This window comes from Odocoileus virginianus, chromosome 19 (genome assembly GCF_023699985.2).
Source record: "Odocoileus virginianus isolate 20LAN1187 ecotype Illinois chromosome 19, Ovbor_1.2, whole genome shotgun sequence".
Taxonomy (NCBI): Eukaryota; Metazoa; Chordata; class Mammalia; order Artiodactyla; family Cervidae; genus Odocoileus; species Odocoileus virginianus.
Window position 1 is genome coordinate 46,716,182 of NC_069692.1, and position 26,899 is coordinate 46,743,080.

The 26,899-nt window shown below is 42.2% G+C and overlaps 1 protein-coding gene across 50 annotated transcripts in view; it reads right to left on the minus strand.

Annotated features, from left to right (window-relative positions):
* Positions 1 to 26,899, minus strand: part of RIMS1 (regulating synaptic membrane exocytosis 1) — a 582,683-nt gene that overhangs the window by 9,972 nt on the left and 545,812 nt on the right. For all 50 annotated transcript variants that reach the window (XM_070450206.1, XM_070450208.1, XM_070450175.1 and 47 more), the window contains one exon: positions 3,271 to 3,409. In XM_070450206.1, the coding sequence (XP_070306307.1) occupies positions 3,271 to 3,409 (139 nt within the window). The remainder of the gene's footprint in view (positions 1 to 3,270; positions 3,410 to 26,899) is intronic.

A 26,899-nucleotide genomic window follows, 5' to 3' on the forward strand; every position in this document is an offset into this window, starting at 1 on the left:
GACCAGATGCAATGATCTTAGTTTTCAGCATGTTGAGATTTAAGCCAACATTTTCACTCTCCTTCACTTTCATCAAGAGGCTCTTTAGTTCCTCTTTGCTTTCTGCTATAAGGATGGTGTCATCTGAGTATCTGAGGTTATTGATATTTTTCCCAGCAATCTTGATTCCAGCTTGTGCTTCATCCAGCTGGGCATTTCACAGGATGTACTCTGAACAGAAGTTAAATAAGCAAGGTGACAATATACAGCCTTGAAGGACTCCTTTCCCGATCTGGAAACAGTCTGTTGTTCCATATCCAGTTGTAACTGTTGCTTCTTGATTTGCATACAGATTTCTCAGGAGGAAGGTAAGGTGGTCGAGTATTCCCATCTCTTGAACAATCTTCCACAGTTTATCGTGATTCACACAGTCAAAGACTTTGGTGTAGTCAATAAAGTAGAAGTAGATATTTTTCTGGAACTCTCTTGCTTTTTTGATGATCCAACAGATGTTGTCAATTTGATCTCTCGTTCCTCTGAATTTTCTAAATCCAGCTTGAACATCTGAAAGTTCACGGTTCACCTACTGTTGAAGCCTGGCTTGGAGCATTTTGAGCATTACTTTGCTAGTCTGTGAGATGTGTGCAATTGTGCGGTAGTTTGAACATTCTTTGGCATTGCCTTTCTTTGGAATTGGAATGAAAACTGACTTTTTCCTGTCCTGTGGCCACTGCTGAGTTTTCCAAATTTTGGAAATTTGAGTGTAGCACTGGCATATTAAGTGTAGCACTTTTACAGCATCATCTTTTCGGATCTGAAGTAGCTCAACTGAAATTCTATTACCTCCACTAGCTTTGTTGACAGTGATGCTTCCTAACACCCACTTAACTTCACATCCCAGGATATGACTCTAGGTGAGTGATCACAGCATCACGGTTATCTGGGTCATGAAGATCTTTTTCATATAGATCTCCTGTGTATTCTTGCCACCTCTTCTTAATATCTTCTGCTTCTGTTAGGTCCATACCATTCCTGTCCTCTATTGTGTCCATCTTTGCATGAAATGTTCTCTTGGTATCTCTAGTTTGTAATATTGAATAAATATTATTTGAAAACAGATTCTTATTTACAAATCAAAATGCTTAATTTATTCAGTTTTGAATGAATTAACATTTTGAATGAATTAAAATGTCATATTATATGAGATTTGTATTTAAATTAAATGGAAGTAAGTTGGTTGAAGTTTGTCTGTTTCTCACCATGCCTGCCTGAAACCCCAGGCTGTATCTTTACCCAGAGCAGGGACTGTGCTCTTCTAACTGATGTCTCCAGGGTAACAAACCCACTCCAGTACTCTTTCCTGGAAAATCCCATGGACAGAGGAGCCTGGTAGGCTGCAGTCCATGGGGTCACTAGGAGTCGGACATGACTGAGCGAATTCACTTTCACTTTTCACTTTCATGCATTGGAGAAGGAAATGGCAACCCACTCCAGTGTTCTCGCCTGGAGAATCCCAGGGACGGGGGAGCCTGGTGGGCTGTCGTCTATGGAGTCACACGGAGTCGGACACGACTGAAGCGACTTAGCAGCAGCAGCAACAGCCAGGGTAACAAGAACCAGGCTGTTTACATAGTTTTAACTTCAATAAGTAATTTTTTGGAATAAACAGTTTTCTACAAGCGTTGATTGTTTCCAATGTGGTAGTGAAGGACAGGGAAACCTGGCACGCTGCAGTCCGTGGGGTCGCAAACAGTTAAACTCGACTGAGCGACTGAACAACAACCGTGTGCTTTCATGCATATTATTTCTTCAAAATCAAAGGAATTAGGGCATCAATTATTATCCTATTCAGAGACCATAAAATAAATCTGTGAGACGTTAAGTGCTTTATCCATGGTGGAAGTATGACTAGATTTGTCAATTTTTAAAAAAATTTTATTCGAGTATAGTTGATTTACAATGCTGTGTTACTTTCTGCAGTACAGCAAAGTGAATCAGTTATATGCATCTGGATACATGCATATGTCCACCCTCTTTTAGGTCCTTTTCCCCTATAGGCCATTACAGAGAATTTAGAAGAGCTCCTTGTGCTATACAGTAGGTTCCTATTAGCTAATGATTATATATATACATATAGTAGTATGTATATGTTAATCCCAATCTACACTTGTTGCTTTTTATGTCAGAAAACAGTGCCTCCAGTTTTTTATTTGCTCATTGCCTTATAATACTTCTACAAATATTGGTATTATGTCAGCAAACTTAACTCCATAAATTCATGCCTTCTGATTTTTATTCCTGTCTGTATCTTGCTGGGAGAATGCATACCCATCATTGGATCAAATAGAGGGACTCACTACTTTCAGGAATGGGAAACCATATCATGAACATTAACTTGGCAAAATTTATTTTATTTTCTGAACCAAATTAAAAATGCCAATAAAATAAAATAAATTATTAATAATGAATGGATAAAAGATATTTGCATGGTAATACATAATTATAGAAAACTTGTACATGGTCAATCCCCAAGTAACCCATTGCAGGATAATACTTAATTATTTGTAAGATTTATCACTTCAGTAACCTGTCAACCATCAAACTATCAACCATTAAAACCATTATTTCAGTTTCACCAGGGAAATTCTCAAGCATAAGAAAAATGTAGATTTTGTGTAAAAAAATCACACTAAGTAAACAAATATCTAGTTATATTTTTTCCCAAATTAATTAATTTCAAGATTAATGAAAACTCTTTCATCAGAAAAATAACTAGGTAGATCCTGGGCATTTTTCCTAAGGTGAAAATGAAATCGTGATGTTTTAAAAATAGGAAAAATAAGTTGCTATTATAAGAATGCTGGACTTCCAACAACTTGAATCCCAAAATAGTTTGGAGAAAAGCAAGAATATGGACAATTAGTTTCATTTGTCTACATTCTAATTCAGATTTTGGCAAATGGGCCAGACAATGAAATTCCCATCTGAAAGAAGCCATTAAATGTGGCATTTCTACCATAAGCCTCTGGTCATGGGCTTTTCTGAGCCTTTCAGGATAACAAAAAATCAGTTTATTCATGTTAAGCCGCCACTTCCTCATCCCTTTGAGAGGTCTGAGTGACCAGGGGCAGGGGTGTGTCTGTCTGTACCCTGAGAGGTCAGGCTGTTTTTAAGTGGATGGTTGAACTCCCAGTTGTACAAAGCAACTGCAGGATGACCTGGGGGCCTTGTTACCCTTCCTGTGACTCGGGACCCTCAGCTCTAGTCCAGGTGCCACGCTGACCCACTTACTTTCCCTCGGAGCTGTAGCTGTTGATGCTGCCATCTGTGGACTCCCGGCTTGGCTGCCTCACCATCTTCCTCATCTCAGCTGCCATTCCCGTCTCTGTGCTTCTCTGGATGGTGCTTTTCAACTTCTTGTGGCCTGACTCTGGCAGGAGAGAGTAAAAGCAACTCTAAGTTGTTGCTTTTTTTTTTTCTTTCCCCAGACAGTTCCCCTGGATATCGATTCTGCAAGTACAATAGTTAATTATGCATATAATTCAAGTTTTACTCACAAAAATAATGTCTAAGAAAATACCCTGATGAATTAATCTCTTTGCTACAGGATGCTCTGGCTAAGGAGGCAGCAGTAGAAGGCAGACCACCGCCCGGTTTCAGAGACCACCTGACTCCCAATGAGCCAAAACGCATCCCTGCACTATGGCTGCTCAAGTCGTCAGCTTCGGTGAAAACTGGATTTTGCACTGAACTGTTCTGTGAAAGCTAACAGGTTTCTTCTAATCTGGAAAGTTCCAACTGCATGGAGACAGATTTGAATGACTGGGAATGTCCTCTACAGAAGAAGAACTTGGAACCCAGCATGGAAAATGCCACTGTTTTGGTACAGCAAGCTATCCACAATCCTCATAAAAGAAAAAACAAGAACAACAAGAGCATTTTATTCAATGTTTTCTGTAACACTTTAGCATACAGGATCTCATCCGAGGTGGCACAGAGGTTGCCCACATAGGGCTCATTACTGGTGACATTTCCACTTGTTAGAGGGGCTTTCACAGGATACATTTTTAGAGGTTGAAATGCTAGTGAAAGGGTAGGAATCTGTTTCATCTTATTGTTTCTAACTTGTCCTCTACAAAGCAATTTGTGCTTCTACCAACTATCATGTGGATGCATCTCTTTTCCCACCTATGGCCCTAGATTCCCCACCTGTGCTCCCTCTGATTTCTGTCTCACCCACTGGGCTCAAGGCAGGGACTTCACCTATGGCCATGATAGCTGCCATTTAGCTTAGTTTGGGTGTTTACGTGTGTCTGTGGCTCCTCTTTAGATGTCGCTCCTGTATGAAGTCACCATGTAAAGCAACATTTCATCTCTGCATGCCTATCAGCACCACACACCTGAGGGCAAGGGGCAAGCCCCCATACCATGTTACCCAGGTGAGCCAGCCAGAATCCTGACAAATGTTTACCCCAGGCAACCCGAGGGAATAAACGAGGGTAGAACAGCAAATTCTACTGAAAATAATGAGGTTCATAGCTAGAATAATGAAAGCAAACTTTATACGTAAATGGAGGGAAGGATGCTGGGAACTAGAGAGAAATGGTTAAGAGGATCAGCCACAAGGATCTTTTCATTAAGGTGTTCATTTATCCACTCAGTCAGCATTCCTTCCATCCATTCACCCTTTGTTTTATTCATCCATCCATACTTTCGTCCATTCATTTATCCATCCATTCCTCCATCCATCCATCCTTCTTTCTATACATCCATCCATCCTTCCTTCCCTCCATCCTTCCATGCATGCATCCATCCATCCCTAGCCCCATCCATACATCTATGCTTCCATCCTTTATTCTATCCATCCATCCTTCCCTCCTTCCAACCATCTTTCCTTCATTCTTCCATCTATCCTTCCACCCATCCATTTATCCCTCCCTCCCTCTTTCCATCCCTTACTCCATCCATCCCTCCAGTCAACAAATATTTACTAAACACCAACCAGGTGTCCCATACTGTTCTAGGTTCTGGGTAAACACTGCCAAGTGACAAATTTCCTGTCATCATGGAGCTTACATACATGTATGTATACACAAGAAAGGCAATTAACAAGTCAACAAATATGTAACAGGTCTGGTAATAACTGTTATGGATAAAAACAGGCAAGAGAAGGGATGGAGATTGATGGAGCAGAGCAGTGGTTTTATAAAAAAGGGGTCAGGGTCTCATCAAACATTGGTCTGGAGGATGTGAGGGGACCAGACAGTGGCTCCCAAAGCTGGGTTGGTCCTGGAGGCTGTGAGTGATGGTGGTCTGGTCATCAGCCCCCAATCCACAGGTCTCCTCTGTGGCGTTTCCAGTTCTGATGTCCACTCCGCCCAGGAGGCTGTGTGTGCCTGGCTGTCCAGATGACGGAGGTACTATCAGAGCCTGGCTTCTCCCGCCTCTCCTAACACCTGCTACAGGTGCTTGTAGTGACATATGTGTTTGATGAATGAAATTAAAACATTTAAGAGTTATTTATCAATTTGTATTTTTCAAGTTTTTTCAAAGAAGGGTATGTCTACAGGGTGTCCTCAAATCCTTACAGCAGTTTTAAACCATCATAGCTTCCAAATAAATGTTTAAGTCCTACACACTTTGCAAAAACATCATGTATGAGATCGGTTATTGGACTTTCTTTTATACTTATTTAATTTTGTGTATTTGAGTAATATATTTGTAGAGTTTTTGTATTAAGCCTTTCTAAAGATTGAAGTCATGGGCCGATATCTTGTCTTACTCATGTTAAGAAATATTCAACCAAATTTTGAAGCACTCACTATACAACCGTATAAAGGCCCAGGAAACAGCTGGATAAGCAATTCTAGCTCTGAATGTGTCTGATTTATATTCAAAGGGCTCTCATATTATCTGGAAAGTAAGGGTTGGAAGGATCAGAATTTTACAGTTGTGGAAACTGTACAAAAGAGAAGTATAATTCATGTAACAAGGAACTGTCCAGCACTTGAACTGGTCCTCACCTTTTCTGCATGTTGGTGATACAGAAATGAATGCAACTGACTCTGACCTCTGCCCGATGGAGCTTACATTCTAGTGGGAACAATGACTTCTTCTGTATCCCCCTCATTAGGCTGGAAGCTAGATGAGAAACCTGATTTTCTGACCCTTAGTCTTGTGATCATTCCATTATATCACAGTTTAGGAAAACACAGAGTCTGATCTGATTGACTTTACAAACAAAAGTTTAGTTACAGATATTTTCATGGTTGCATTTTCACATGGGCTTACAGCATTTGAAAGCACTGATACAATCACACATATTCTATACAAGTGTATATAATTATCTGTAATTCATCCCTCTGTGCCGTGATTGGAGTCAGAAAAGGCAACCCATTCCAGTATTCTTGCCTAGAAAATCCCATGGACAGAGGACCCCAGTGGGCTGCAGTCCATGGGGTCGCAAAATCAGACACGACTGAGCTATTGACCATGCATGCTATAATTACAGAATAAATATGCTACACATATGACATTTTTAATACCAATATAATGTATTAAGCCACTAAATATTATAAAATACTGTTATGCCTATTAAAGATACCATCAGTATTTAATAACTACTTGTATCCACTGAAGAATCACTAACCTGAAAAAGACATTTAATCTATGGGCAAATGATGTCATGAGACCTTTGACTTGAAACCCTGTCCCAAGTACTATACAAAGAACAAAAGGATTAGAAAACCAATATATTTTAATATTCTACATTCACAGACACGTAAAAGTTAGTAAAATGCATAATATGGCGGGGGGCAATACTTTACTCATGCTTTGGAAAAATTGAAATGCTCTCATAGAATATTCCAAAATGTGTCCTGCTTACATATGAACTTTCACTTTTCATATTTAGAAATGCTGCATTTAGAAACAACCTATAGATGTATTAGTTCATTCTGCAAATGCTTGTTAAGCATCAAAGTCCTATAATCTGATAACCTGATAGCATTCTAGGTGTCTACATCACACAAGTAATAGGAAAGCACATCCAGCAAACAGCTAAAGCAAGCCAGGTAACATGATAATTCTGGACAAATACCATATATCGCTTATAGGCAGAATGTGAAAAAAGATACAAATGAACTCATTTACAAACAGACTCACAGATATAGAAGACAAATTTATGGTTGGCAAAGGGGAAATGCAGGGGGAGAGATAAATCAGGAGTTTGAGATTGATACATATAGTACTACATATTAATATATTAATAAAACAGATAATTAATAAGGATCTGTGGAACTTGCTCAATGTTATGCAGCATGGAGAGGAGGCAAGTTTGGGGGAGAATGGATACATGGATATCTATCACTGAGTCCCTTGGCTGTTCACCAGAAACTATCACAACATTGTTAATCAGCTATATACCAATACAAAATAAAAAGTTAAAAAATAACCTGCTGTATAGTCCTGGGAACTGGATTCAGTATCTTGCATATTGTATTTTATGTATTGTATGCTGTATCATCTATCTTGTATACTGTATTCAATATCTTGTAATAATCTATTCTTTACCACAGGGAAAGGAATCTGAGGAAGAATAGATAGAAAGATGATCGATAGATACTCAATCACTCTGCTGTACACCTGAGATTAATATGACATTGTAAATCAACTGTATTTCTACTTAAATAAAGATCATATAAACGGAACAATAATGACTTTAGACTCTGGATCAGTTCAGTTGCTCAGTCGTATCTGACTCTTTTGCGACCCCATTGACTGCACCATGCCAGGCTTCCCTGTCCATCACCACTTCCTGGAGCTTGGTCAAACTTACATCCATCAAGTCAGTGATGCCATCCAACCATCTCATCTTCTGTCATCCCCTTCTCCTCCTGCCTTCAATCTTTCCCAGAATCAGGTTCTTTTCCAATGATTCAGTTCTTCGTATCAGGTGGCCAAAGTCTTTAAGTTTCAGCTTCAGCATCAGTTATTCCAAAGAATATTCAAGACTGATCTCCTTTAGGACAGACTGTTGGATCTCCTTGCAGTCCAAGGGACTCTCAAGAGTCTTCTCCAACACCACAGTTCAAAAGCATCAATTCTTCGGTGCTCAGCTTTCTTTATAGTCCAACTCTCACATCCATACATGACTACTGGAAAAACCATAGCCTTGACTAGATGGACCTCTGTCGGCAAAGTAATGTCTGTTCTTTTTAATATACTGTCTAGGTTTATCACAGCTTTTCTTCCAAGGAACAAGCATCTTTTAACTTCATGGCTACAGTCACAATCTGCAGTGATTTTGGAGTCCAAGAAAATAAAGTCTGTCACTGTTTTCATTCTTTCCCCATCTATCTGCCATGAAGTGATGGGACTGGATGCGATGATGTTAGTTTTTTGAATGGTGAGTTTTAGGCCAGATTTTTCACTTTCCTCTTTCACTTTCATCAAGAGACTCCTTAGTTCCTCTTTGCTTTCTGCCATAAGGGTGGTGTTATTTGCATATCTGAGGTTATTGTATTTCTCCTGGCAATCTTAATTTCAGCCTGTGCTTCACCCAGCCCAGTATTCTGCATGATGTATATTGCATATAGTTAAATAAGCAGTGTGACAATATACAGCCTTGACGTACTCCTTTCCCGATTTGGAACCAGTCTGTTGTTCCATGTCTGGTTCCAACTGCTGCTTCTTGACCAGCATACAGATTTCTCAGAAGGCAGTTAAGGTGGTCTGGTATTCCCATCTCTTTAAGAAATTTCCACAGATTTTCTAAATCCAGCTTGAACCTCTGGAAGTTCATGGTTCATGTACTTTTGAAGCCTGGCTTGGAGCATTTTGAGCATTACTTTGCTAGCATGTGAGATGAGTGCAATTGTGCAGTAGTTTGAACATTCTTTGGCATTGCCTTTCTGTGGAAATAGAATGAAAATTGACTTTTTCCAGTCCCATGTCCACTGCTCAGTTTTCCAACTTTGCTGACACATTGAGTGCAGCACTTTTATAGCATCATCTTTTAGGATTTGATAATAGCTCAACTGGAATTCCATCTGAATATCATCTGGATATTGGATATCATCACAGAAAAATGAAAAAGAGCCTGTCTGCGTTGAGAGAATTCCTTTTGATCAGTTGGATAGGGCAGGTGACTTGGAGACAAGGAGGCTGCCATGCAAGGCTCTGGGGGAAGGCCAGCCCAGGCAGAGGAGCAAGAGACGGACTGTGAGGAGGACCGGGAGAGCCCGGGTGACTGAGACTACGCACGGGGAGAGGAGAAGATTGAGAGGCTTGGGCTCTGCTGGGTGGCTGCCTGGACTCTGTGCTTGAGTGTGGGGGGAACCCAGGGCTGGGTCCTGTCCTGATCCCCCCTCTCACAGGGTCACTGAGCCCCTGTGTGGGGCTGAGCGCCTGGAGCAGGAGTGGAGGAGGTGGGGAAGCTCTCTCCCCGAGGAGGGAAATGGAGACCGTGTTCGGAGAGCAGCAGGGCAGATCAGCGGGCGGAGGCTTTGAGCTGCTCTTGCAGTGTAGCTGACAGCCCTCCCGTTCATCCATGTGCGAGTGGCTTAGAAAAACGGGAGGAATCAGGAACTTCCAGGTTTTCAGTTAGGATAACCAGTGGGAGGGGCTTCTGGGGTGGCTCAGTGGTGAAGAATCTGCCTGCCAAAACAGTAGATGTGGGTTCGATCCCTGGGTTGGGAAGATCCCCTGGAGAAGGAAATGACAACCCACTCCAGTCTTCTTACCTGGGAAATCCCACGGATGGAGGAGCCTGGTGGACCACAGTCCATGGGGTCTCAAAGAGTCAGACACGGCTGTGATTAAACAACAATGACGACAACTAGTTGGATGCCAGTGTCACTTACATGGAGGGGAACTCATGGGTGGCGGAAACTCGGTTCTCCAGTGGATAACTGAGGAGCTCACGCCAATAGCTGTGTGGAGTGTACAGAGGGAGGAAGATGGATCAGGACCAGAGGGTTGGGTCGGGGCCAGAGAGGCGGGAGGTGGGCAAACAGACAGGACACGCTGGCAGGCCGATGAGATAAAGATCCAGGGGACCAGTTTAACCTCCAGGGAACACAGAGAGATACACAGGGGAGTCGGAGCAGAGCCCAGGATATTTTCACGTTTGAGGTCTAGAAGAAAATCAAGGTAGCTAAGGGGTCTCCATGGGAAGACCTTTTCAGGAGAAAAAGAGGTAAGTGTCATGGTGCAGAAATCAGAAGAATCAAGTATTTCAGGAAGTAAGATAATTAACTGTTGATTACTACTTAGAATTTTAGTCAGAAGCAGACCTATAGAGTGGATGACAGGGCTGCCTCCCCGGCAGCACTGATTTCAAGGGGAGGTGGGGACCAGTCAGAGGAGAGAACCAGAGATGAGGAGGCAGAGAGGCTCCAGGACCATTTCCAAAAGGTTTGCAGTGACTGAGAGGGTATTTGGAAAGTCACACAGGATGAGGGCAGGTCTATTTTTTAAAGATGTTAGAGCTTGTTTCTATGCACATGGGAATCCAGAAATGCACAGGGTGAAGTACAACAGTTTCAGGTGTAATATCATGGGTTGGAGAGACGGATAAAGATAAATAACGTCCAAAAAATCACCTTCCAATCAATGCAGTATCTAACCATCAAATGAAAAGCCAATTGTATCCATCAACTGAAAATATCTCTAAAAGAATATAACTTAATGAATTAAACAATTTCAATTCAAAAGATAAATATAAATGTCTTTTTTTCTTAATCAGACATTTTTATTTGATTATTTTTTTATTAGGGATATCAACTCATAGAAATAACAGAGGAAGTGCATCATTTTGGTTATCTTGAAAGTAACCACTGAGCTCAGTGATAAGATTAATTTTTTTTAATATGTACAGTGCAAAATTCAGTTGTTTTTAAACAGAAAAGTTGTTGTGGTTAATGTGATCTGTTTCATTTATTCATTCCTTTATTAACTTATTCAAGGAACTTTTCCCTGAATGTTTCAGGCCAGTGCCGCGTATGTACACTTGGAAAGGAAAGAGTCCCGGACTCCAGGCAGCTCACGGCCTTGTAGGAGGGACGGGCAAGCACTGATCCTGAAGGGTCAGTGAAACACGGAAGATTTATTTCATATGTATTGAGCTTCGGGTTTTTATCTAATGTAATGCTACTGACACAGAGAGAAGAAGACAGAGCGAGAGAGAAAACGGTTTAGACAGTGAGGTGTATGCTGCTTGCTCGACCAGTAAATGAGCAGTAACCTGGCAGAATCAGGAGTGAGAAATGCAAAACTTCTCTTCCTTCACTTTTGTCAGTTCCTCAAGAGAATCCCCGCGCTTATATGTGTCTGTGTGTGTCGGCCGCTCAGTCCCGTCCGACTCTGGGCGACCCCATGGACTGCAGCCCACCAGGCCTCTGTTCGTGGGATTCTCTAGGCAGGAATACTGGAGTGGGTCGCCATTTCCTTCTCCAGGGACTCTTCCTGACTCTGACCCAGGGATCAAACCCGGGTCTTCTGCATTGCAGGAGGATTTTTTACTGTCTGAGCCACTAGGAGGCCCTCCAGAGTTTATGATGACCTCTAATAAAATACACTGACCAAACACAAACCAACCACTTTATCTAGTGTGTAAAGAAAGCAGCAGCAATACAGTCTAACTGATGGGACTGGACTCCCTGAGACACTGCAGGTTGATATCCAAGGGGTTTTTCAAAGGCAACTTTAACTCTGTACAGATGCTGAAGGGGCATTTGTGTCTCATGCCAGGAAAGCATCGTATGTAAAGGTCTCGAGTGAGGGGGGGCATGGTCCCTTGAAGTGGGTACATTCCCGGGTTGACTCCAGTTAACCTCAAGTTGACACTGTGAGTGGTGAGCGCAGAGAGGGCGTTCTCTACATGACCTCTGACCTGATGCTCTTAGGATGCATGGTTACGTACCACCTGGGTGGCTCGGGCTGTTCTCAGCCACATTCTGTTCTCACTGACATCAAATTCTTGGCGCCCCAGGGCCACACATAGCTGTGTGTACTCTGGATTGTGCACAATACAATACGGATCTCTAGTGATCCATTTCTTATAAGAAAAGACCCAGCAGTTCTCCTGTTGCTGTCAGACATTCCAATGTTGTGGCAACCACACAGTCGGAAAACATTTATTAGGCAGTCTGTTCCAACGGTGCCACAGTGGAGTTTCTGGGTATTTTTAAACAAACAAAAATGTTCCTTTTGTGCTGGGCCAAGGTTCTTGAATATACCTCACCCCACTCCAGATAAGTACAACTTGTAAAAGTTTCATAAGTCTGAAGAATATTTTTAGAACACGGCATGAGAGTTCCTGCACTTTTATGGTTTCCCTCATTCATTCTCCAGTTTAATCCTACAAGCCATAAAGTTTACAGTTTTCCCATTTTCCAAAGAGGTTTATAATGAAAGATACACAATGGTCAAAAAGCTAAAAATAGAATCATTAGGAATACTTTTTGTGAGATGGATGGAATAAGTGCCCTTAATAATAGTTTCAGAATTCTTCCAGTCTTTCCCAGTGATGTAGTGATGCTTTTTTGTTTGTTTGTTTTAAACATGCAGGATCTTGGTTCCCTGAGCAGGGAGTGAACTCATGTCGGCCGCACTGGGAGCTCAGAGTCCTAACCACTGAACAAGCAGGGACAGACCCTGGCTGTGCTTTCTTATTCCACTACAATAACCTGGAGGAGGTCATGGTGCTTCCTTCACTGCTGTGTGCTCTGCAAACCTGGCTCTAGAAGGTCTATGCTGACCCCCGACCTTTGCTTTTCAGCCTAACCATGACTAAAAATGGTTCCCTGGTGAGAAGCTGGCATTGTGCTGAGTGCCTGGAATGCCTGCAGTCAGACTGTCTTGGCCCCCTCACAGGCATTGGGTTTTCCAGGAAAATGTTTGCTACTGTGACCTCAGGGCTTAGAATCTGCCTGCCAATGCAGGAGAAATGGGTTCAATCCCTGGGTCGGGAAGATCCCCTGGAGGAGGAAATGGCTACCCACCCACTCCATTATTCTTGCCTGAGAAATCCCGTGGACAGAGGAGCCTGGCAGGCTAGGTTCATGGAGTCCCAAGAGTCGGACATGACTTAAGCGACTAAACAACAACAATAACAACTGTGACCTCAACTGCAATCTTTCCCAGGTGTTGAAAATGCGAACAAGTTCAAGATGGGCTTTTAAATAGTCTTCAGATTAAACTTAACAATGCGGTCCCCAAATAATTAGGGAAAGAGGCTTAAGGTTCCTGAAACACACTACCTGCCCCGCATCCTGTTTTGGCCAAAGCTGTCAGGGAGGAGGCAGCCGCATGCTGGACATCTGGCTTGAGTCCACAGTCTCTATGTTCCCAAAGTATGGCCTGGGCTGAATAGTGTACCCTCCCATCACCCATCCATAGTTCATAGGTTGAAGTCCTAACACCAAAACCTTAGGATGAGACTATTGGGAGATAGGGCTATAAATGGTGATTAAGTAAAAAGAAGCCCCCTAAGGAGACCCTAATTCATCTGACTCGTGTCTGCACAAGAAGAGGAGATGAGGATGCAAGGTGACACGGCATGGAGGGCAGTAAGACAGTGTCCACCTCCAAGCTGAGGACAGGTGCTTCAGAGGAACCTCACCTGCCCATGCCGTGATTGCGGATGCCCAGCCCCTGGAGCTGTGGGAGGACAAACTTCTGCTATTCCAACCACCAAGACTGATATTTTGTCATGCAGGCTGAGCAAACCAATATATCTAAGGAGTAGATACTATATACGGTCATCTCCTTGCTCAATAAATGTGATGCATACAAGTTAAAGCACCTGGGGATCAAGGATCACCTAAATGTTCTGAGGATGAGATTAAGCCCCCAATACTGGGATGGACTTATTTCAGCTTGACTTGATTAACAAGTGTTCTAAAGTATAACATGGACATATTTAAAGTGTTTATTAGCAACTCAATGTTCAAAAAATAAGGCCTCAGATATATTTGCAACCAGACAAGGGATTAACCTCCAAAGCATATAAACAGCTCAAATAGCTCAAAAAAAAAAAAAAAAAAAAAAAAAATCAGAAAACAGAAGATCTAACTAGAAACTTTTCTGAAGAAGACATCCAGTTGGCCAAAAAGCACATGTAAATATGCTCAAAATCACTAATTGTTAGAGAAATGCAAATGAAAACTACACTGAGGTATCACCTCACATCAGTCAGAATGGCCATCATTTAAAAGTCTACAAGCAATAAATACCAGAGAGGGTGTGAAGAGAAGGGAACCCTTCTACACTGTTGATGGGAATGCAAGTTGGTGCAGCCACTGTGGAAAACAGAATGAAGGTTCTTTAAAAAACTAAAAACAGAGCCACCATATGATCCAGCAATTCCACTCTTGGGCATATATCCAGAGAAAACCATAATTTGAAAAGATATATGCATCCTAAGTTCATTGCAGCGCTATTTACGATAGCCAAGACATGGAAACAATGTAAATGTCCATCAACAGATGAACAGATAAAGCCGCTGTGACACATACATGTGCTTGAATGCGTCCTAAGTTGCTTCATGTGTGTCCGACTCTTTGTGACCCTATGGACTAGCCTGCAGGGCTCCTCTGTCCATGGGATTCTCCAGGCAGGAATACTGGAGTGGGTTGCCATGCCCTCCTCCAGGAGATCTTCCCCACCCAGAGATCGAACCTGAGTCTGCTGTGCTACCAGTCAACTCCTTACCCATATACAAGGGATATATATACTCAGCCATAAAAAAGAATGAAATAACGCCATTTTTTGCAGCAACATGGATGAACCTAGGGATTATCATACTAAGTGAAGTATGTCAGACAGAGACAGACAAGTATTTTATATCACTTATATATGGAATCTATAAAATGATACAGGTGATACAAAACAGCAACAGACTCACAGACATAGACAACAAACTTATGGTTATCAAGGGGGAAAGGTGGGGAGGGATAAATTAGGAGGATGAGATTAATTTATAAATACTACTACATCCTTGGGCTGGGAAGATCCCCTGGAGAAGGAAATGGCAACCCATTGCAGTATTCTTGCCTGGAGAATCCCATGGACAGAGAAGCCTGGTGGACTACAGTCCATTAGGATGCAAAGAGTCAGACATGACTTAGTGACTAAACAGTAGAAAAAATAGCATATAGAAAATAAACAATAAGAACCTATTGCACAGAACAGGGAATTCTATTCCAGTATTCTGTAATAATCTAAATTGGAAAAGAACCTGAAAAAGAATAGATATATGTATACGTATAATTGAATCAGTTTGTAGTACACCCGAAACTAACACAATATTATAAATCAAGTATATTCCAATATAAAATAAAATTATTTTAAAAATTAACAAATATACTAAATATACTTCTAGTCAAAAGAAAAAAAAATACAATGAACAAACAAATAAACCACTCAGTGTTCAGAAAATAAGGCCTCAGACTTATTTTCCCAGGAGTAAAACATACCACATTTATGTCACATTTATTTTTTTAACTCCTCTTTGTTCTAAATTAACACCTTAATTGAAACTGTATTTCACTTACTGAGTGTAAACTTAGAATATCTCCTTAACTATAGGACATTCTGACTGTAAAAATAAAACAATACTTTAGGCTGAAACCTACAAAAAAGCAAATGCTTTGTTGCGTGTTTTAGGTTTTTCTCTTTTTTGAAAAAAAATGTTTAAACCAAGTTATTACTATTTAGATGGGAATACCAGACCATCTTACCTGTCTCCTGAGAAACCTGTGTGCGGGTCAGGAAGCAGCAGTTGGAACCCTGTATGGAGCACCTGACTGTTCAAGATCGAGAAAGGAATGCTCAGGGCTGTCTGCTGGCATCCTGTTTGTTCAGCTTATACACTGAGCACATCGTGAGAGATGCCGGGCTGGATGAGTTACAAGCTGGAATCAAGACAGGCAGGAGGGACATCAACCTCAGGCATGCGGATGGTACCACTCTAACTCTAGAAAGTGAAGAGGAACTGAAGAACTTCTTGATGAGAGCGAAGGAGGAGAGTGAAAGACTGGCTTAAAACTAAATATTAAAAAAGCTAAGATCACGGCATCTGGCCCCATTAAAGTGAAAGTGGAAAAGAAAGTGAAAGTGAAAAAGAAAGTGAAAGTGAAGTTGCTCAGTCGTGTCCAACTCTTTATGACCCCATGGACTGCAGCCTACCAGGCTCCTCCGTCCATGGGATTTTCCAGGCAAGAGTACTGAAGTGGGGTGCCACTGCCTTCCCAACCCAGGGATCGAACCCGGGTCTGGCCCTGTTACTTCATGGCAAATAGAAGGGAAAAAAATGAAGTAGTGATGGATCTCCTCTTTTGGGGATCTAAAGTCACTGTGGATGGTGACCACAGCCATGAAATCATAAGACGTTTGCTTTTGGCAGGAAAGCAATGACAAATCTATAGAGTGTGTTGAAAAGCAGAGACAATACTCTGCCAGAAAAGGTCTGTATAGTCAAAGCTATGGTCCTCCCAGTGGTCATGTAAGGTTCTAAGAGTTATACCATAAAGAAGGCAAAGCAACAAAGAATTGAATCCTTCGAACTGTGGTGCTGGAGAAGACTCCTGAGAGTCCCTTGGACTGCAAGGAGATCAAGACAATCTTCAGGGAAATCAACTATGAATACTTATTGGAAGGGCTGATGCTGAAGCTGAAACGCCAGTATTCTGGTCGTCTGATGCAAAAAGCTGACACATTAGAAAAGTCCCTGATGCTGGGAATGATTGAAGGCAGAAGGAGAAGAGGGCATCAGAGGATGAGATGGCTGGATGGCATCACTCATGCAGTGGACATGAACTTGGGCAAACTTTGGGAGATGGTGAGGGACAGAGAGGCCTGGCATGCTGCAGTCCACGGGGTCACAGAGTCAGGACACATCCGGGAACTGAACAACAACAATTACTATTTAAGGGATCTTGTTTTTTCCAATTTGAAAAGGCAGCCTAATACACTCAGTGTTGGCTGTATAGGAAGTGGTTTGAGGCCGTTCCGGGGGATCAGAGCCTGTGGATTCCGGCCCCAGCTCCACCTGTGTTAGTTCTGAGTCTGCAGGTGGCTCATTTGGTCTCTCTGTGCCTCACTTTTCCTGTCTATGAAACGGGAGCTTGTCTTGAGTGGGGATGAAGAGATCATGCTTCTGAACTTACCTCCTGCTACACTGTGAGATCTCAAAGTGTTTTGCAAAGATTGGGTCTCCAAGTAGAATAACACTAATTCTCCATGCTCAACTCAAAGTACATCTTTCTGCATTTTTCACATATTTAGCTCAAAATGCTCTTCTGGATCAAGTGTAAGTGGCAACAGATCACAGAACCTTTTCATGCCCTGAGTATCCATCCTTACCCTTTTCTCTAGTGATAGAACTTCCCCCATGCTGCCAGCTAAGGTCCGACCACATTGCCCTTCCCATCGCCACTGTGAATGGCATGGGGACGTGATAGTGGGTGCTACAGCAGCCACTCTGGGCCTCAGGATGCACGCATGTGTTGAAGCTGGCAGAGCCGGGGTCCCTGATGTGTTGCAGTTGTTTTGCCAGCCCCAGATTATCTGTGCTGCTATGTGAGGGTCTTGATTAAGCCACTCTATTTGTGAGTGGCTTGTTACAGTAGCCTAATCTGTACTATGGTACTCAGGATTATAAATAAAATCTAGTGTGGATTTTAAAAATATAATCGTATTTTTGTGAAGAGTACACTCAGTTCTCTGACTTTAGATCTGTGAATTGAGTTACTGAATTGATCAGCAACGCTCTCCTATTTAGAAAATACAAGGCTCCTCTTCTAATAGCAGAGCTAGGAAATTTTCTTCTCTGTGTTGTCTCAGAGAAAATGGGATTAGGAGAGAATCTAGCAATAACTGATTCAATACACAGAGGGGTCCCTTCTAAGTTATAAGTCCTCTGCTTCTGTTAAGTGACATCAGGTATGTGGATCTTTACCTGTTGAATATTCTGTCATGTGCACATATGAAGTTCCTCATTATTGTGTAGCAATGACCTGCTGCACTGGTCATTACGGGAAGAAAAGAGTTTGAGATCACAAATTACATGAGTATATTTCTTTCCAGATTCTATAAAACAAAGTAGTTTCTCTGCTTCTTACTACATCCCTTCAAACCAACTGGATGGGTTTTCATCGAAATCAGGATAGTCTGATTTGAAATATGAGCTATGTAGCACAAGCGGAGTTCTTTTCAGGGATTTCAGAGACCAGCAGGGTGACTTTAAAGAGACGGGCAGAAAGATCAATACAGTATACTAACACATATATATGGAATTTAACAAGATGGTAACGATAACCCTATATGCAAAACAGAAAAAGAGACACAGATGTACAGAACAGACTTTTGGACTCTGTGGGAGAAGGCGAGGGTGGGATGTTCTGAGAGAATAGCATTGAAACAAGTATATTATCTAGGGTGAAATAGATCACCAGCCCAGGTTTGATGCATGAGACAAGTGCTCAGGGCTGGTGCACTGGGAAGACCCAGAGGGATGGGATGGGGAGGGAGGTGGGAGGGGAGATCAGGATGAGGAACACATGTAAATACATGGCTGATTCGTGTCAATGTATGGCAAAAACCACTACAATATTGTAAAGTAATTAGCGTCCAACTAATAAATGAAAGAAAAAAAAAGAGACGGGCAGGAGTTCTTGACAGAGTCTGAGTCAGGGGTACACTGATCTGGGAGAGACTTGTACTGTGTAACCAGTCACCCATGACCAAGAGAGACCCATGTTGAAACGCAAGGTCACAGCATCAGGCACTCAAAATAGTGAGTGCTGGGGACAATCACACAGTCCCCTCTTCAGGGACTCAGTCTAGCTTGAACCAGCTGCTGAGCAGGAATTAACTGCATTGAGGCTTATGACCTTCCCAACCCATACTGGAGAGTCAAGCAGCATGTGTGACTGTGCATCTCAGTATAGAGGGAGAGTGCTACCATCACAGAATGACTCACAAGATAATTACTGAAAGGATGGGATAAACACTGTCCAGAGAAACAGGATGGAATGAAATGGGCCTGGCCAACTCTTAAAGGCCAAGTTCATGTGAAGAGGACTCTAAGATTCCCTCCCACCTCTTTGGCTAGGCACATTAATCACGCTGGCGTTACCCATCATTCCCGAACAGATAGGATGGATATAAAGAGTCTGTATGTAAAACAAAATTTGACAAAGATCGGGTTACAAAATGAGTTAATCCATACAGTTAATAAGAATGCATGATACTCCAGGCATCTCTGGATCATCTCTGGAGGTCCATTAAAACCCCCTCTCCTGCATTCTGGGGCCTGGCTCAGTCCCTCCTATGGCCACACTCTTGCACAGAGGATGGAGCCTCTCCCTCCCCAGGGACCAGGAGGTCATCCAGAGGGTCTGCCCACCTAGAGCCTGCTGGCCGGCTTCTACACGAAGCCTCCAAGATCCTTGGAGCCTAGAATTTCCCACCCAGAGGCCCCAATCCCACATCCAGGGCCAGCCCGTATGTCTTTCTCTCTCCTAAGGATGAACAGCACCACCAATGTGCACACCCCAGAGTCCAGGTGGGAGCACGCAGGACCGCTTGAGGCGCTTTGCAGAGCCAGCAGGTGGGAACAGAAGGGGGAGGGTGGCGGGTCCCAGAAGAAGGCGGGGGTATGTCACAGTCAGGCACAGACCTCCCAGCAGTCAGAATTCTAAGTTGAAATTTGACCTCTTTGGAGATTGCAAACATCTTTTTGTCAAGGTAGGAAACTAAAAGACCTTCTATTTAGCAATTTTTTTTAGCTTGGTTTGTAACTGTTTGACAACAGGTATGTGCGCTTCTGTTTTTTTGATCAGGCCCAAGCCTAGCGTCTCTCAGGGATGAAACTGTCTCACGCTTCATAATATAAGGAAAATCCTATTTTGATCCACTTGAAGGATTATTATTAGAAAAATATCTACTGGATATATATATATATATATATACATATATATTTTTAGCTTTGATCAGACTTTGGAAAACTTGTGATCAATTCTGATGATGATAAACACCCTGGGAAGGACAGTGTGGCCACAGCATCCTGCTCTCTTTCAAGGTTTTATGAAACTTTCCATCAATTCAGGAAACTTGGAGATCAAGAAAGAAGGTGACAGTCACTGCAGTCAGTGATCATGGGTGTGCGTCTCTCTGAAGACTCGCTGCTCGGTCCCTCTGTCTGGTGGTTTCCATAATGTTGAGATCCTGGGGCCACAAAACCTACAGATCCAGAGAGAACACTCCACATGGAAACTCACGGCATGAGGACAAGGTAGCAGTGCTTACACTTTGCAGAATAAAACAGGATGAGCCAGCACCTACCGTAACGTCTGATTTACAATCTCAAGTAATTGGATGTTACTCTACAGACTTAATAGTATGCCAAAGTGCTATTTGCTAAGATCTGATTAAGCAAAGAATTCAGAGAACTGGGGTACTGGGATCAATCTTTTTGAAGCTATAAAATTGGAAAATTGTCATCTTTAAGAGAAAGGTAACTCAGAGGTGTCAGCAGCCATTTCTTGTCTTTTGCATTTATAAAATTACGAGGTAAGAAATACAGGTGGTCAAAGAGACATCTTTACTTCTGGTAGCTTTTAAAAATAATCCAGTTTCCATTTTATTGATAAGGACATTGAGAACTTCATTAGTCCATGGGATATTTTCAATGCAGTGGCAAAGAAGACAAATAAGTTAACTGGCAAACTTCCAGGGGATCAGTAGCCAGGAAATACTGTAGGAATCTCATACAGGTGGCAACTTAGTCTCAAAACCATCCTCACTACCCTAATCCTACCCAAGCCTTACCTGACTACCCCACAGACCTGCACCCAAACATCAGGAATTTTATGTGTCACTACACGGGAAGCAAAATCCACCATGAGAGAGTAAGGGCTGCTTGAGGGGGCTGTAACCTTCCACAATACTATTATCTGCAAATATTTTAGCTTGTTATATCATAAAGTGAAAAAGTCAAAGTGTTAGCTGTCCATTTGTGTCAGACTCTTTGTGATCTCACAGACAGCAGCCTGCCAGGCTCCTCTGTCCAAGGGATCTCCAGGCAAGAACGATGGAGTGGGTTGCCATTCCCTTCTCCAGGGGATCTTCCTGACCCAACAATCAAACCCAGGTCTTCCTCATTGCAGGCAGATTCTTTACATCAGCGCCACCAGGGAACCCTCTTATATCGTAACTGGAGGTTTATTTAGATTTCTGTTTACTCACTGTATCTGATTGGTACAAGTTAATTCATCAGCTTAATTTCTAACACCTATTCTAGAGGATGGGAATAAATTTTTTTAAAAAGTAGTTTTATCTATTTACTGAATGATCATAAAGGTAATTTATGTTTTAAGAGGTAAAATATACCAATATTACAAATAGGCATAGAAGGAGTTAAGTTAGTTGATTCAAGAGAAAAATCTTCAGGTTCCAAGTGGAAAAAGAAGAGTGAATTATTCAGCAGGAACAGACAGAGGGAGGCCGAGGAAGAGAAAGTAACTTTCATGGGGCAAAACAAAAAAGACCACAAGAGTGAGGGTGGCTGTCTGCGCAGTGGATCCTGAGCAGCTGGTCCTTGTAAAGCAAACCACTCGGGCTGGCAGGGAGACCAAACCAAGCCTCGGAGAATGAGCCAAACAGGCAGCGAATGGGCAAGTTCAGTAAACAGTGGTGATTGGAGGCCTGGCCACACAGGTCTTGGGAGTACTTTGGGGTCTGGCTGTGCCCAGTGATGAGAGTCCATGAGTGATAGGAATGCTACGTGCACACAAACAGGTCCACATGGGTCACTGGGAACCTGCTGGCTGCTCTCCACTGCGGTGGTTAGACTGTATTAAATGCTGTAGGACATCACTTATAGGTGGACTCTAAAACACAAGTGAACTTCTCTACAGAACAGAAACAGACTCACAGACCTAGAGAACTGACTTGTGGTCGCTAAGCGGGGACTGGGTAGAGGAGGGGGGAATTGGTGGTTTGGGATTAGCGGATACAAACTATTACACATAGCATGGATAAACTACAAAATTGTACTATATAGCACAGGGAACTATATTCAATATCCTGGGATAAACCATAGTTGAAAAGAAAATGAAAAATTATATATATACACACATATATATACACAACTGAGTCACTTTGCTTTACAGCAGAAATTAACACTGTAAACCTACTATGCGGCTGCTGCTAAGTCATTTCAGTCGTGTCCGACTCTGTGTGACCCCATAGATGGCAGCCCACCAGGCTCTGCCGTCCCTGGGATTCTCCAGGCAAGAACACTAGAGTGGGTTGCCATTTCCTTCTCCAATGCATGAAAGTGAAAAATGAAAGTGAAGTCGCTCAGTCGTGTCCGACTCTTTGCAACCCCACAGACTGCAGCCTACTAGGCTCCTCCATCCACGGGGTTTTCCAGGCAAGAGTACTGGAGTGGGTTGCCATTGCCTTCTAAATCTACTATACTTCAATACAAAAAATAAGTGTTAAATAAAACAAAGTTTCACATCGAAATAGCAAAAGAAACCCTTAGGAAATTAAAAAAGAAATGCTCGGTGGGTAAAAATTGGTAAATAAGAATATTAAAAATTTGAGGTCTTTCATTTTCACTCTTCTACCTTCCATGAAAATCAGATGAACAGAATTTGAAATATACAATATAAGGAAAGTCTAAAATGTGTACAAATGAAGGGAAACCCTGATGACCAAGACTCACCAATCCACAGCACAGCATCGCCTGTATCTTAGGGCATCTAAGGAGTTAACTGAACTGTGTCAAGCACAGTATTTAAAGATTCTGTTGCCAAAACATAAATGTTCCTGAGCCGATACCGAAGCATGAACAGAATGAAATGTGAACCACATGAGGGATAGGAGTTATGCACACATTACTGATACTAATTTGACATTCTTAGCAAAGTCAGTCATTCTGCCTCTCATTTTTCCAGTTATTGTTTATTATTCTCAAGGCATTGTCCTAACTTGACTGTACCATAGAAGAATGACAGTCCTGAGAGTCTGAGCTAGAGAGGCGTTAGGTGTTAATGACACAAAAATGTTTGGACTTTGGTTTAGCCGCAGGCTATAGATTGAATGTCTGTGTCTCCCATCCCACCAGCTAATATATTGAAACCTGCATTGTGGTGGTACTTGGAGCCAGGGCTTTAGGCAGGTGATTAGGTCATGAGGGTGAAGCCCTCATGAATGAGGTTAGTGCCCTTATAACAAAGACCCCAGAATGCCTGCCTGCTCCTTCCACCATGTGAGGTTTATGAAAAAGATGACCATCTGTGAACCAGGAAGCAGGCAATGCTGGTGCCCTGACCCTGGGCTTCCAGCCTCCAGAAGCAAGTTTCTGCCGTCTACAATCCACCCAGTTTATGGCATTTTTGTTACAGGGACCCAAATTGACTGAGACATTACACCCCGTCAGGTGGAGACAGATAAACACGACCAAGACTGCACAGCTGGTAACTCTTTTCCTGGAGGGAAAGCAACTGGATACAGCTGAAAACAAACCTGACATTTCCCTCACTAGAGCAGAAGTAAATTTACACTATTAAACACTTTTCATAATATACCTTGAGGCTTATGTGATATGAAAGCAGTAAGATAATTTCATACTGGCAACAATTATTTTCAGTTCAAATGAGGATTAAACGAATACAAAAATTAAACACGGAGCTGAAATCCTAAAATGAATACAATTAGGTGGATTCAACTGGTGCATTTTAGAGTAGAGTAGATCTGAAATTTAGCACTGGAACTTTAAAAATGAGTGATCTCATCCAAATTCTTTATTTAAAGGGACAAGATGTAAATCCTTAGCTGGTGGCCACATGGCTTCTAAAGCCACAGTGAAGATCAGAGCCTCAAACTTTCTGCTCCAAACTCTCTGTCTGGCCTCTATTGTAGATGAAATTTCAATTTCCATTTTGTAAATAAAAGAAGAAGAAGATGAAGAATCTGACCATGAAAGTAGTGAGGCCTTGAGTGGACTGTTTGTTTCACGAAGAACAGACACTGTCACACTCCATTTATTCACACTTGAACAGACCAAGTCCAACCTCCAGAGATTCGAGCATCCCTGCTACAATAATTGGTTACCTAACAGGTGGTGTCACCTGGAGGCAGCCATGTATGGTGTCCTTTAATGAACAAGGATCCGCATCGCTGTGCAATAGTCTAGAGACATGGCTCCTAGTTCTGCAATTCTCCTTAAGCCAGGAAGGATTTGTCTGCAAATTTAAATCTGAAATTCTACAGTAAAAGGCTCTTGATAATGCTTCTTGAAATTACCCCTAAAATAGAACAAAAGGAGAGAAACACTCTATGTCCCTGGTACCTAAATTTTTGAAAAGTTGATTTCAGCTGAATTTCTCTGCAAACAAATTCACATTTTTTGAAAGATGCTAAGCAGTCAAGCAGTTAAACAATCAAGTTCTAAATCAATCTGAGGAAAAAAAAACATTTTTATAGACTTTATAGATCAAGAAAACATCTACTGTTTGCTTTCCTGGTGGCTCAGAAGGTAAAGAAACTGCCTGCAATGCGGATGACCTCGGTTCGATCCCTGGGTCAGGAAGATCCCCTGGAGAAGGGAATGGCAACCCACTCCAGTACTCTTGCCTGGAGAATTCCATGGACAGAGGAGCCTGGAGAGCTACAGTCCATGGGACTGCAAAGAGTCAGACATGATTGAGCAACTAACACACACTCTTTGCTAAGTTAAAGACAATAAAAACAAACAAAATAAAAGATAGAACTCTGGAAGGCAGGGGTGAAAATAATCATCTTAGGAATACCTTAAACAATTCTGATGAGAAAAGTTAAACATCATGGAAGTATAGACCAGTACTTTCAATTTTAGAATGAGACACTTCTCTTTAACCTTTATATTTTCCTCTCAAGGGCACTGCAAGACAATGCTGATGTAGAAAGTCACTTTTCTTGTTTTCTTGCAACCCAATGCATCACAATCATATTCACATAGAATTTCACTATTTGTAAAATACTTTCAATTAGTTGAGGAAGGAACCACATTTTGACTTATTAATAACAGCATTTGTAACCAAACACTAAGAGAGCATATGACTGGGAAAAACACAGTGAAATGTCAATTAAACAAAATATGTAAGACCAGACTCGTAACAGACCCTCAGATCACACACACACTCACACACACACATCAACATATACACACACATACACAGGACTAGTAGCTTTCACTGTTATAAGCCCTTTACATGCTATATATTAACGTTATAAATAACAGTTTAAAAATCAATGAGTTTCTCACATCAGGGAAAATATCCTCGTTAAAGAAGGAACATTTTCCTTCCTTTTCCAAGAGGACAGATTTCTCCCAGGCTCCTTCCCTTCCGACTCCATCCTCCACCTCCTCCGTATTAGGACCCTGGTAACCACCTCCCCCACCTCCCGCAATGTTCCTGCCATTCACTTCCCCTCCTCTTCTTCTCTACCTTATTCTCCTAAACTTTACTCATTAACCCCCAGAAACATTTCCTTCCAGGGCGGTGAATTCAAAATTGAAGGGAGCTGACCATCAGCTGGTGGGGCAGAAAAACATACAAGCAGTTCTAACTCAGCAGGATGCTGGTGTGGCTGTTTATAGTCACTCACTCATGCCAGGCTCTTTGTGGCCTCATGGACTGTAGCCCGCCAGGGTCTTTCATCCATGGGATTTCCCAGGAAAAATATATTGGAGTGGGTTGCCATTTCCTTCTCCAGGGGAGATCTTCCTGACCCAGGCATTGAACCTGCATCTCCTGCATTGGCATGCAGATTTTCTTTTTTTTAAACCACTGAGCCACCAGGGAAGTCTCAATCAGCAGGATAACAAGTGCAAATATGCCCAAGAGATAGGACAAAGGACAGAGTTAACATCCCTGCCACAGTGAGTTAATGAACTTCTCTCAGAGGAGGAGACACCTGAGCTGTATATTGAAGGTTAAAGAAAATGCTGAACAGATGAGCAAGAGACAAGGCATTCAAGACTGTGGGCTGAAGCTTCCCCCAAATCTCTCCACTAAGTAAGCAGAATGGCTGTACCTCTAACTCTTCATTATCTGGAATATGTGTCTGATTCTTTATGCCTGTAATACCTGCAATCTGGAAAGTTTTACCTTACTTCAATTACATGTTTAAAGTTCACAATAAAACAAAACAAAACACTGGCTTTCTCTCAGTGCAGATTCTGTCTGGAACCCTGGCAGCAAGATCACTCAATATAGTATAGGAGAAAACCAGGGGACCACAGTGTCCCCCTGCCCCACTGGAAATCTTGGAAAATTAGTGAGAAAGTATAGCAGAGATGGACAAAGGCATACAATGCTATAGCTCTCCTCTTAGCACTTAATCTAAACTTTCAAATCTAATCTTTTCTTTGCATCTTTTAGTCAAATATTCTTTCTTTTGCCCCTTAAAAATGGTTTCTCCTAAGAGTCATCTTTGATGTAGGAGTTTATAGCCTTGTGTGAGGACCTCCCAAACTCCTGGCCGACATGAACATATCACCGCTAGTGGGTAACTCCTATCACGGTAGCTCCAGTCTCAGTGGTCTGCTGGGCTGCGCTGGTCGCTTCAGTGGTGGTCGACTCTGTGGGACTCTGTGACTGTAGCTCGCCAGGCTCCTCCTGCCATGGGATTCCCCAGGTGAGGATGCTGGAGTGGGTTGCCATGCCCTCTTCCAGGGGATCTTTCTGACCCAAGGACTGAACTCAGCTGGGTTCCTTATCATCTGAGCCACGAGTGAAGCCCTCCAAACTCAGCACCTTTCCTGGATTTCAGTTCTGAATTTCTGATGTGTTTCTTCCATTGTCACCTAAGAAATCTGACCAGCCCCTTGGGGTTCATAACAAGTTGGAGGATTCTGATG